This window comes from Coffea eugenioides, chromosome 11, assembly GCF_003713205.1.
Source record: "Coffea eugenioides isolate CCC68of chromosome 11, Ceug_1.0, whole genome shotgun sequence".
NCBI lineage: Eukaryota > Viridiplantae > Streptophyta > Magnoliopsida > Gentianales > Rubiaceae > Coffea > Coffea eugenioides.
In genome coordinates this window covers 30,668,463-30,680,848 of record NC_040045.1, presented here as the reverse complement: position 1 = coordinate 30,680,848, position 12,386 = coordinate 30,668,463, and the positions used below count along the sequence as shown (strand labels likewise).

At 32.8% G+C, this 12,386-nt stretch overlaps 1 protein-coding gene across 3 annotated transcripts; it reads right to left on the bottom strand.

The window, feature by feature from the left end:
- Positions 1 to 1,964: 1,964 nt before the first annotated feature.
- LOC113754153 lies at positions 1,965 to 7,352 on the bottom strand. Of its 3 annotated transcripts, none has more exons than XR_003465134.1 (4): positions 7,068 to 7,325; positions 6,843 to 6,889; positions 2,825 to 2,978; positions 1,965 to 2,101 (listed from the first exon to the last, which is right to left on the bottom strand). XR_003465134.1 is itself a non-coding variant. In XM_027298504.1 (4 exons), exons 2-4 carry the CDS (start codon positions 6,879 to 6,881, stop codon positions 2,350 to 2,352), a joined length of 384 nt encoding a protein of 127 aa, XP_027154305.1. In that variant the 5' UTR covers positions 6,882 to 6,889; positions 7,068 to 7,352; the 3' UTR covers positions 2,177 to 2,349. The 3 variants fall into 3 exon arrangements, 2 of the variants coding, with proteins under 2 accessions (XP_027154305.1, XP_027154306.1); XM_027298504.1 differs by lacking the exon at positions 1,965 to 2,101 and adding an exon at positions 2,177 to 2,540 and having other exon boundaries at positions 7,068 to 7,352; XM_027298505.1 differs by lacking the exon at positions 1,965 to 2,101 and adding an exon at positions 2,177 to 2,610 and having other exon boundaries at positions 7,068 to 7,334.
- Positions 7,353 to 12,386: the final 5,034 nt, after the last annotated feature.

The window sequence follows — 12,386 nt, the reverse complement described above, 5'->3', positions numbered from 1 at the left end:
TTGGTCACTGGATTGATGGTCGGTGGGAAGGCAAGTTCCTCTAAGAGAAGAGAAGCTAAGAGACAACTCTTTGCAGCTTTCAACATTAATTGATATTCAGTCAACTCATCTCTTCTATAGGTCTCAGGTTGCTTACTAGCTTTTCCCTTTATGTCATTGAGTTCTCGTTTACTTTTTCCTTTCTACTGCTTACTACATTTGTATCAAATCATATCATGAAATAGCTACAATCACCTTCAATTCCTCGAAATAGTTTTTTATAGTTGGCTCCATCAAACTTGCTCTGGTTAAGTAAAACAGAGAAGGCAGTCTTCATTAAGTTAATTTTGAAGTGTATGAAGCAGTTAGTGAAATTAGTTTGGATGTATAACACCTTTTGAAGTCCAAAGTCCAGACTTGAAGGTTGTCATGGCAAAATAAGGGATTTCGCAAAGTAAGGTTGTCAATCCTCTTGGAAATTATGATCATTCCTTTTCATGTTTTGGTATTTACGTGGTCTTTTGAGTTTTTGCCTTCATCACCTTTGGCATTTCTCTTCGTTCTTCCTGTGTTTGATATGTTTTGTTTTTGGTTGCAAATTGTTGTTTCCTTTGGTCGTTTGTTTTAGCTGTACTTGTTGTAGTACTTCTGCAACAACGGCCAACTATACTTGTTATGGCGCTTGTGTTCTTGGACTTGAAATGTATAAACTCCATTTCATCATGATGTAAGATCTTCATCTGATTTTACCCCAAAGGGCCAAGCAATGTGATTGAGAACACGCCATTAATGCTGGGATCGATGTTTTCCAAAATTGAATTTGAATCCTCCCTCGATTTTTGAAGTAAATAACTCTAAGCAATTCTCTGTCATTATCACAACACAGAAACTTGACAGGGTTGCAATGAACATGTTTCATTTCATGCGATTAGACACCACAGGCCATGTAAAACTGATGGAAGAGTTGCACTCTATAATATATCTATTGAGCTAATGCACAAATGAGGGTAATGGTGGCAAATGATCCCAAACTTCAATCGGCTGTCCATGACCAAAGGCAATTTGGGCGGGATGTGTTTAATATATATGGGAATCTTTTGAGTTTTTGTAGCAAGTAATTTTATATTTCTGAGTAAACACATTTTTGAATTATATGTTTAATGTACGTGAACTTCCATGGTACAACACTAGTTCTTTACCTCATTTTTTCCCCTACTTTTAACATCTTAGATCCATATGTTTTTCCTTGAGAGATTTTTTTTTTTTTTAGCAAATGAGGAGCATATAGTCTAATGAAGTAAATTCACTCGGAACTTCATTTATACAAAATTAATTCTTAATCTAATACATAGCAATTTGTACAAAGATCTAATTTGTTAATCTTGATTGTCGAGTAATATGAACAAATATAGCACCCTCCGTATGATGAAATGCCTAGTGATTTTTTCTTTTAGTATGATGAAATGCTTAGTAGGCAAAAATTTGAAATTTAGAATATGGATATCTTTGGTAGGTTTTACAAGTGGTGGAAACATCTTATTATATTCTACAATAATGAACCATTTTGTTATATCCACAATAATTTATTTGGGCAATTAGTGGAAAAAAATAGGGGTAGGATATTAATCTGAATTGATTTTTTTCTGGTAGAGTATACTTGAAGAAAGAAGGGATGTAATACGGGCAAATGATTTGAATATATTAGTTTGTTCATTTTGTTTTCTCTTAGTCCTAGTTAGCAGGCATTTGTAATGTACTTATATAAGACTCGTTCTCACGTATCATACAAAACACTCCATATTTCCTAGATTTCAAAAATACTTAGAAAAATACTCATACTTTTCAATTAACTCTATGAAACACATAATAAATTTTTGTCATGTATTGAGATACACAGGCATAGTTCTGCTCATCTGATTGAGCTCTTTTGAGACCTGAGTTTTCACTGACCAGTACACAAACTGATTATTGTATACCAGCATTTTTATAGAGCTTTAAGAAATTTTCAGAATTAACTTGACAGTTTACTGATTTGACATAGCCAAATTGCAGATTGAAGGGGGCAAGATTTTGTTGTTCAAACCATCAACTTGATCTACTAGCTAGTAGCTTATTTTCAAACCTGCACTTATGGCCATTTTCCTGCTCGAATGGTCCCAAAAAAGTTCATATGCCAATGTCAGAAATCTCATGCATAAAATGCAGGTTTTAAAAGAACTATTTGACCAAATAAACTATTCAAATACTCAGAACACTTGTAACAAACATGGGAATCATTACTCTAACAAAATGTTTAGTCTAGCTGCAATATTGGGCCAAACTATATATAAATATAACCAAACATTACAAGATTTTCCAATGACTACTTCTTTAATAACTTCTTGGAAGAAGAACAGTGAAGCCAACAGATACTCCAAAGAGGAGGATGAGCAGGCCAGTGAAGTTGACCATCAATGCTCGTTGCCCTCTTCTTAAGCCCGTGAAGATGAATTTCTCAATCAAGCCGGTCACAGCACTCAATCTTGCCATAAAAAATATAACCATGCCAAGCAGGACATGCCCTGGTGCAAAATTTGCTCTAGTTGTGGAGTCTCTGGCTCAGAACCAAAAGGTAAAGAAGCCAAAGAGCCACTGACAAAAAAACTTCAGAATCTTCCATTATATTCTGGCTCTAGTTGTTTTAATAAACTTGTTCTTATTTTTTCATGCATACAAGTCGTATTACCTGTTCTTACAGACAAATCCCCACCCTCTTCATTTTTTTTGTAGATTTGCAGGTTGTCATACATGTTAATTTATCTGTACGAGCATGTGTATAAACTAAAATACCGACTTAAACTATTACCAGGTTCTCCAAAGTCATCGGCCGCATCTTTCCTCTCCAAACTGTTGCCAAGTTCCTCCTCTGTACTTACAGATATTCTCCTCTTCTTAGCTGACATATTCTCATCCAAACTTTCAGAACCTTCAGCATTTAGAATACTCAAAGATCTGACATACTGCAAAGCATATTTAATCGTATAAACTGGTCAACATCTCACAGAACATAAACGCAACTTGAATTAACTTATTTAGTTTTACATACACAACAAGGTATGTAAGAAAATGTACTGCAATTACAGGTAACAAGACACCAAGCTGATTTCTACACTTTACACCTTTTAGATGCAAGCAGGTTTCCCGTTGAGATAGTTCAGATATATGAAATTGGATGAATCAATCAGATCATCTATAAAAAAAAGAAAAAGAAAAAAGAAAAGATGGTGAAGAAATATCATGCATGCTGATTCTGCACAAGTTCAGTAGCATTAGTATATAAAAGCCATAAGCTATTATCTTCAAGAATTACATTTCATTAAACTGCAATTTCTCTACTAATAATCATATCAAACAATTATGTCAGAATTGCTCCCAAACTCGAGTATTCTGCCCCTGGACCATCTGTTGTACAATAAATTTCTGATTATCCTTGTGCTAATTGTCACTCTTTTAACCAAGATTTCATAAATTAATACAGCTATCAAGATAGAACCGGGTTAGCAAAAAAGTTGTAGAAAGAAGCATTGTTCTAAGATCAGAAGTGCTAAAAGTCAATCAAATTTTGAAAAAAAATTAATGAAAAGAAAAAGTAAAGAATGACGATAGATCACCACCAGCTAGCCAGACTCACTTCATTTCTCCACTATTTTCCAAGAGAAAACAGTTTACATAGAATAGCCAGTAAGAAAAGATTATCTATATTTGACACATAATTCTATTATCTCCATAGGAGGATTCAGAGGGATTCTCATCTTTAAAAGTCAATAGTTCGATTGGGTAGCAGATATTTTTGTTCTCATGGAATTCTTCAAGTTTCAATCAGCAATCAGGATATAAAAGTCTTCTATAGCTGCAACTGATGGAAGTAGAAGAATACAGATAGTTATTGATGCATATGAAAATAACATGAGATTTGGAGAATCTGCAAGGTTGTCCACTGTAGGAGTGATGTATCAGATCTCTATGTTGGCAGTTTGAAAAGGAGAACTGGTACAAAATAGTATCCCCATGGACGCAACGGTTTCTAAATTTCTTCTTCCCTACTTCTGTTCTAATTTTCTGCACCGATTGTATCCTAGAGCCCTATTTAGTGCACAAATTCAGCAACTCAATATTCCAACAACATAGAGCATGCTTCAAGCTTAAGACCCATGCCCAGATAACAAAACACTTCCCCAGCTTTTGAAATCCATTAGAAGTACACTAAAATAGCTTCTGACTTACACAAGCTGCTGATCAATAAAAATGTCCTGAACTCTTTTAACTAATAGTCCTCAAAGCAGCAAACTCATTCACACAAAATTTGAACACAAGCTTTTAACACTGAATGTTATTTGACAGTGGGGAAGACAGGTTGAACTCTTACTTTCACATTGGTGTATATTCAAGGACGGGAAAAGAAACTACCACATGCAATGGAAGATGAGAGTAAAATGTCAGGAAGAAAGCCACATATGACACAAAGGTTTAGGACATCACTTCCAAGACAAAGATGCATAAAAAATTCACCAGTGAATAACTTAAATAACTCCTTCATGGATGGCCTAACAAACCTGGGTCTGTGGGGTGTGTGTACAATAGTACATGCAATAACTGGGCTTCAGCTCAGCCCTGGGGACCAGAATATCTTATGACAGGAAATTGAGGTGATGAATCCCAACATTCCAATTAAAAGCGCTTCCAACAAAGTCAACGAATAAGCCTATGGTCTCAAACAATGGCCGAAGTGTCCTCCACTGTCAGTTTACCCAATACCCATAAGCTACTAAAGGACCATAAATTTTAAGTCTACTGAAATATGTAGAATTTAAATTTTTAATAAATAATCGAGATCCCAAAAAGATTACCCATTCTTCAAAGTGGGTAAATTGGATCTTCAGCCAAGTTCCCAAGAATATTAAAATTTACTCTTCCCTTAAACTCTTCATTGGTTGCATCAGTCGTGAATATTGATGGCATTCATAAAAAACGAATGGAACGCATAATGTATCAATATATCAACATCAGTTTGAAGCCCTAAGAAAACATTCAGCACACACAGCTTTTATAAAAACTCCGTGAAGTCAAAAGAATAGAATCTTGCAAGCACCAGATGCACACCTCCCCATTCTCCAAGTTGGTTTATCATTTGTCTTCCCTTTGCAACGAGAGAGGTCCAAGAAATAAAAACGATACAGGCTTTGGAGAGGACTTCAAATATAACTGAAACTCATTCATTTCTTTCACATAGTGATAAGCCTCAGCAACGCTTGGCCTCTGGTGTAAATATATCCAAAAACAATTCCAAACAAGTTGTCTGCCACAAGATTTTAAGCTAACTCTAAATTGTCCACTTATTATTTGGGCCCTAGAAGAGTGCAACATCTCATGCCTACACAAGTCCCTTTAGGTATGAATAAAAGACAATTATCCAAAGCTGCTGCAACGAAGAATGCCTTTTTAATGTTAAAAGCAAAACTGAAGCTTATATATCTATTTCTTGAGAACTCAAAATAGATGATTGGCAATCAGCTATATATTTCGTGCATATAATATCTGATGTCTCAAATGCCAAACAAAATTTGACTAACAGTCTTCTCCTTCCAGAAATATGATCACTTAAGACCATGTCATTCTTTAGAGAAATATAACAATACACTTATTAAATTGCTTTTATATTTAAAAAATTTTTCTTACGGCAGAAAATATTGCATATCTTCTATCTGTTGTTTATGATTTATTTTCAAAGAAAACAATGCAAAGGTTCCGTATTAGTAAGGTGAATTTGTGCTTAACCTGTATCAGTTATGTGCTCAAGCCTAAGCTAAGGTTACTATGTATCCATAAGCCTCTTCAAATTCAAGGAAATTGGTAAGTCATATATATATATATATATACTGGAAAGCTGTGAGTGATTAACCAGTGCTGCATTTTGGATGTCAGATCATGTCATTTACTCAAGAAGGCACAGCAGACTTAAGCAGAGTCACTTGATTGAACCAAGTGACAAATGACAGTGTGTAAGCAAAACATGTTGAATAAGACTTGTAAACAAGGACTAAACCATACTAATCTGTGACCCAAAAATGCACAGGCTACAAATAAATGGATGAAGTGGAAGATCATTGGAAAAATTTATTGGAAAAAAAATTTGAAGCCAGCTACTAGACTCAGATGTTAATAACCTATCGGCAGGATAATTGACATCTTATCCTTCTGTTTGTCTGCAAACTGAAATCTTAATCAAGTTTAGAACCCAAAAATCATCAACGTTTTTCCTAGACTAAGTTCAACAGATGGAAATAGTGTTGCATGCATAATTTTGCCATTATTCTCACAAATGAAGACCATTAGCATTACACTTCATTTCCAAAAAGTTATCACGTTTAAAACGGTAAACAACTTTAGCTAGTTTGTTTTTCCCCCATCAACACCTGTTGCATTTGAACAACACAACATGCCTGTGCCTACCTTCTGCATAGCTCACCCAGTTCTCCAAACTTCATCAGTTTTATCAATTTGTTGCCATCCCATTTGCTGTTTACTTATGCTTAATCATTCAAACATCTATTCCATAAAATTGCTACTCTTCATCTTAAACCAAAACAATTACAGCTGCAAACACATTACATCGGTAATTCAAGCCCGCTACAGTCTTGTTCACTTACAAAAACCCCAAGTTCCCAACCTTGCCCGGAATTTAAGAATCCCATAAAACCAAGTTCACTAAACCAATTTAACTGTCCTGATTCTGAAGTCAGCATGAATTTTCTTTATGTCTAAAATTTCCTTATTGTGACATTATTCCAAAGAACTGACGAGACAAAACCAGCAGAATTCATTACCTTTTCAAAAATTGACATGGCTTCTTTTGTTGCACTCATCTCCCTCTCTACATAACAAAGGAAGCATTTTTATCAATCACCACACTGCCCGGACTATCCCAAACAATCAAATTGAAAATTTTCAAAAAACCCAGAAGCAAATTACATAAATAAATGCCAATAAAGTACAAAAATAACAAAAAAACATAACTTTCTGGACAGAAGAGATGGGATGAGAGGCCTTACTGATGGGGCAGGTGATGAGGAATCCGGAGTGGGAATGACTGAGGAGAGAAGAAGAGGCGTTGTAGTCAAAACGAGGAATGGTGATCACAACAGAGCGCTGCTCCCAGGGCTTCAGCTCCTCCTTGGTTTTCAGTTCCGATTCTTTTGCTTTTTCTTCTGTTTTTGCTGTCACAAATTTTTCAGCCACTCTTTTTTGAGTCTATCGGTGTTTCATTCCCAGTATTATTGAGTTAATGGATTGCAATCTGTATGGCAAAGGATATTTATATGGATGTTGCTGCAGTATGTTTAGGAATCAGAGAAGAGGTGTGGAAAGTTGCTGCGGTATGATTGTGACCACAAATGATAGGGGAAGTGTGGATGATGGACACCTGTAAAGGGTTTCTTTACCTGCAACCTGGAGGGCTGTTGGGTGTTGGGGGATTACAACTGCAAATGTAAAATGTGGAGTGCCTAAATTAGGCAACTTCCAAAGTGAGGGGGTCGTACGCTGAAGTAAGGGCAGGGAAAAAAGGCGCGAAGCTTGGCGGATAAGCTAAACACAGTATGTATAGTAGTAAGGAAGAAGCGCGAAATCGGACGAAAGCATTGAAAAGTGGGGTTCTTTTAATAAACACCGATGTGTTTATTTTGTATGCTTTCCGATAAATGAAGTACCCAATTTAAGAAAATTGGGTACTCCTGACTCTATGATGGACGAAAGCCATAAAGAGCTGGTCGTTTATAAGACAACGGGTTTAACTATACTTTTTTTTTCGATAAATACATTTCTATTTAAGGCACCTTGCTACTCTGTTCGTGTAATGGTCCAAAAGACATAAAGAGCTGGTCTTTTATTCAACAACGGGATTATTTTCATTTTATCTGATAAAACATTGTGTCTTTAAGGCACCTTGGGTATTATGTTGTTGTAAGAGAGGAAAGCCATAAAGAGTTGAAACTTTTAAATTGAAACACACGTTTGAATATATGAATGGACCTCTACGGAAAATGGGTTTAATCTTTACTTATAATGGGGGAAAGCCATATAGAACTGGTTTTATTATCGAAAAATGCATTTCAATATAATGTTGTCAGATAAATAAATATTTATTTAAGGAAAATGGGTACTCGTTCTTATACTTTTTTTCGATAAATACTTTTATACATTTCTATTTATTAGTAAGAATTACTATTTATGTATAAAAACTTACTATTATTTGAACTAAATTTACTCTTTTAAAAGTAAGTTTGGGATATAAAGTAGTAATCTACTTATTTAAAAATTAAGTTTAATATTTATTCCAATTTACCTTTTGAGATATAAAAGTTACTAATCTATTAGGCTTAACTTACTATTTTAGATAGGAAACTTATTACTTCCATAATTTTAGGTGTTATTCTATTTAGATGAATAGGTCCAACAATAAATCAAATGATCGCTAAAAGTGCAACAACATGTTATATTAGGTAAAAACTATTTCGCTACCATAACTATCATTTAGTATATCTATATGTATTGCTGAGGGGGTTTTGGATAGGGAGCTTCCAAAATTGTCAAAAGTTTGAATGTTATTTTAATAGAATTTTACATTTTTATAATTAAAAAATGTTTATCTCTTAACTAATCATGTAACCGCTCCTACAAATCCTATAATTATGCTCATATTTTTCCCACATTTCCCGCACGTTTTTTTCACTACCCCGTAAAATTCAAACTCCTAAACTTTAACTAACAGATAATAACCACCTCTGTAAAATGATATCTGCAAATTTCAATTCACATCTCACATTTATTACTGACACTTATCATATCACTGATAGTAATAACTAACCGTTAATATAAGAAATTCGCAACTACGAAAGTCAAATATCCAAAATTTAGTAGCCTATTTAAATTACAATTTTCACAATTCAACGTATCTTATTGTCATAATATATTTTACTCTCACAATCATTCACAAATTATAAAGGGATTAAAAAATAAAAAAAAATTTAATAAAAAATTAATTCAAAGGTAGTTAATTCACACACACACACACGCATACATATATATACATATATATATTTTTCATAATATAAACTAAAATTATAAAAAATTAGGAGGGCTAACTTTTTTTTACACAAATATTTACACAATATGAATTAAAATTTTTAAAACTTTGAAAAGAAGGGACCTATGGCCCTGATTAGCCCCTATTAGTTTGGGAGTGTTTGGAAAGCAGATTTTTTCAAATAATATTTTGCTTATATTATAAATACATTTTTCAATACATTTTTTTATTTCACATACATCATATCACAAAAAGTGCTATCATAATTATTTCAAATAATATTTTAAATAACACTCTATCCAAACAAATTTCAATAGCGTTTTAGTTCCAAACCTGCAAGATTACAAAAGAGAAAATAACTTATCACAAAATGAATTTTACACTATGGTGATCCCACCCAAATGTAGTTATTTCACGCACACACGTACATATATATACTTATATATTCTCATAATATAAACTAAAATTATAATAAATTTGGAGGACCAGTTTTATTTTACACAAATATTTATATAATTTAAAATTTTTAAAACTTGGGGAGGAGGGCTATGACCTCCATTAGCCCCCATTGGTTCCATTATTGATTTCAACAGCATCTTAATTTCAAACCTGTAAGATTACAAAGAAAAAAAATAACTAATCACAAAGCGAATCCCACACCATAGTGATCCCAATGAAATATTTTAAAAAGATTCAGCAAGTTCACTTCAAAAAAATACAAGTCTTGCTGAACTTTTTTTGTAGTACGAATTCTTCAAAATTCAATAGAATTAATTAAACCACCAATATTAATTTTCATACTAAAAGTTGATTGGTGTAAAAAATATTCGCGCCTTTGTACAAGATTATCAAACCGAATGCATAATATTGGTAAGTATTTCATTTGAAAATCAAATAAAACATGCAATTACATTTATTTCTATCCAAATATCATTCATTTTCTAATATAAATTATTATTATCATTTTAGGATTCATCTTTCGCAAAAACACAATTCTTGAATGATTTACAGTTTTTGTCATATTTTGAACTATTGTTAGTCAAATCTTAAATTTTAATTATGTTGGTATAATTTTTTTAACTTTTTTCAAATTAAAATGGTATAATCTTTTAATTTATTTTAATAATGTAAGCACCGTGCGTAGTATGGATATTCACACTAGTTGTCCTTGTATGACCGAGCCTGAGAGTTTGGGCATGTTTTGGTTGAATGTTGTAATTCAAAATTTGGGGTTTGGAGGGAATAGGTTATATCCATTGTAATCAAAATTCAAACAAATGTGGGAATAAGCCTGGTTGTCACAATGAACTATATAAAGTGAATTTTTTTATTTATTTGCACAATGCTACCTTATTTTTACATGCATCAGAATGGATTGATTACAAGTTGCATTTGCTTGCCTTTTGCTAGAATTTTGGCTAATTAACAAATTATACTAATTGTAGAAAAGTAAGTTTGTAATCATTTTCAATTTTTAAAAAGTTTGAAAGTTTGGATAACAATAACAACAAATCTTCCTAGTTACATGTAGAATATCACAATGTAGAATATTAAATTATACATATAATCATATATTATACAAGTATGTTACGAGTACTTACTAACTAATGTACTAAGTTTTAATCATTTATAAAATATTTTTTTATTATTTCAAATAAGCTTCCTAGTATTGATTTAGTATAAGTCATAAAGGATTGGGTGATTTGAGTCAGCTACTTCTGTGTTAATTTTGACTGTGGTTAACAAACTCAATGATTTAGTCCGTCTAACTTAGGTTAGTGGAAAAATGGGTCACAGTTGGCTGGAATAAAATTATAATAAATCCGTTTTTCAATAAAAAAAAATGAACTCTTTATGACTTTGTTCCATTATAAGAACAGAGTACCAATTTTTCTAAAAAAATTATTTATTGGATAAAATAAAAATAAACCCTTTTTTCAATAAAATCCTAACTCTTTATGCCTTTTCTCTATTATAAGAACCGTGTACCTATTTTGCCATAAATAAATTTATTTATCAGATAAAAAATTATTTATCGAAAAAATAAAAATGAACCCGTTTCTCAATAAAACATCAGTTCTTTATGGCTTTCCTTCCTTATAAGAAAAGAGTATCCATTTTGCCATAAATAAATTTGTTTATCGAATAAAATAAAAATAAACTCTTTTTTCAATTAAAATCAGTTCTTTATGACTTTCCTCCATGATAAGAATATAGTACCCATTTTTCTAAAAAAAATATTATTTATCGAATAAAATAAAAATGAACCCGTTTTTCAATAAAAATACCAACTCTTTATAGTTTTTCTCAATTATAAGAACAGAGTACCCATTTTTTCATAAATAAATTTATTAATCGGATGAAAAAAAATATATTTTTCAATGAAACACCAGTTCTTTATAACTTTCCTCCGTTTACTAAAACAAAAAGGGTATTAACGACAACAACTTTAGTAAGAAGTAGAAAGCTTGACACTATTAAGAGACTTATAGCAAGGAAAAGGACAATAATACCTCATCAAAAATTGGAGCCAAAATGAGTGCGGGAAAGCTTTCCTCCAAATACTGATTCGAGTGGGCCAAAGTTTCATGTTATTGGTGGAAAATCATGGGTGTTTTTTTGTGAAAATTTCAAAATTTTGGTCCCTTTCAATTTTTAGCAGAGCCGTGCATTGAAAATTTTTTAACCATTCCTGGCACAGCACTTGTCAAGCGTAGCACCACATGAATTCCAAGCCTTCCATACTTGCAAGGCTACTTTTTCAAATATTGTTCTCAGATCAGAGCCCTCGAAAGTTCAATCGCAACCTCCTCTGCACCTTTCTCCTTCTATTTCTCTTTCCCTTTCTATCAATTTTCAGATTTTCGTAGACATATGGTTCCCCTCTTCCTCTCTAGCACCCAAATCTAAATTTATACAATCATGGACACACTTTAAAGACCCTTCCGATGCAATGGCAGACTTCAAGGAAAAGCGATGGTGTAAGTTTTTTAAGTAGATATGTTATTTTCATCTCTGTTTTGTCAATTGCCTTTTTCTTGCATTTTTGGTCAATTTAACAATCGCAAGATAAACTTTTTGAAATTGTAAGCATCTACTTCAGTGGATTAGAATGAATGGGCATCTCGGTTGGAGTAGAGAAAGGGGTCTTACTGGAAGGCAAAATGAAAACTGCCCGTCAAAATTTCAGATCTAAGATTTCAGGTAGTCTCCAACATATTTTCATACTAGAATTCTTCCTTCCACGATTTGATTTTTCCATGCTTTGTCGTATTGTTCAATCTCC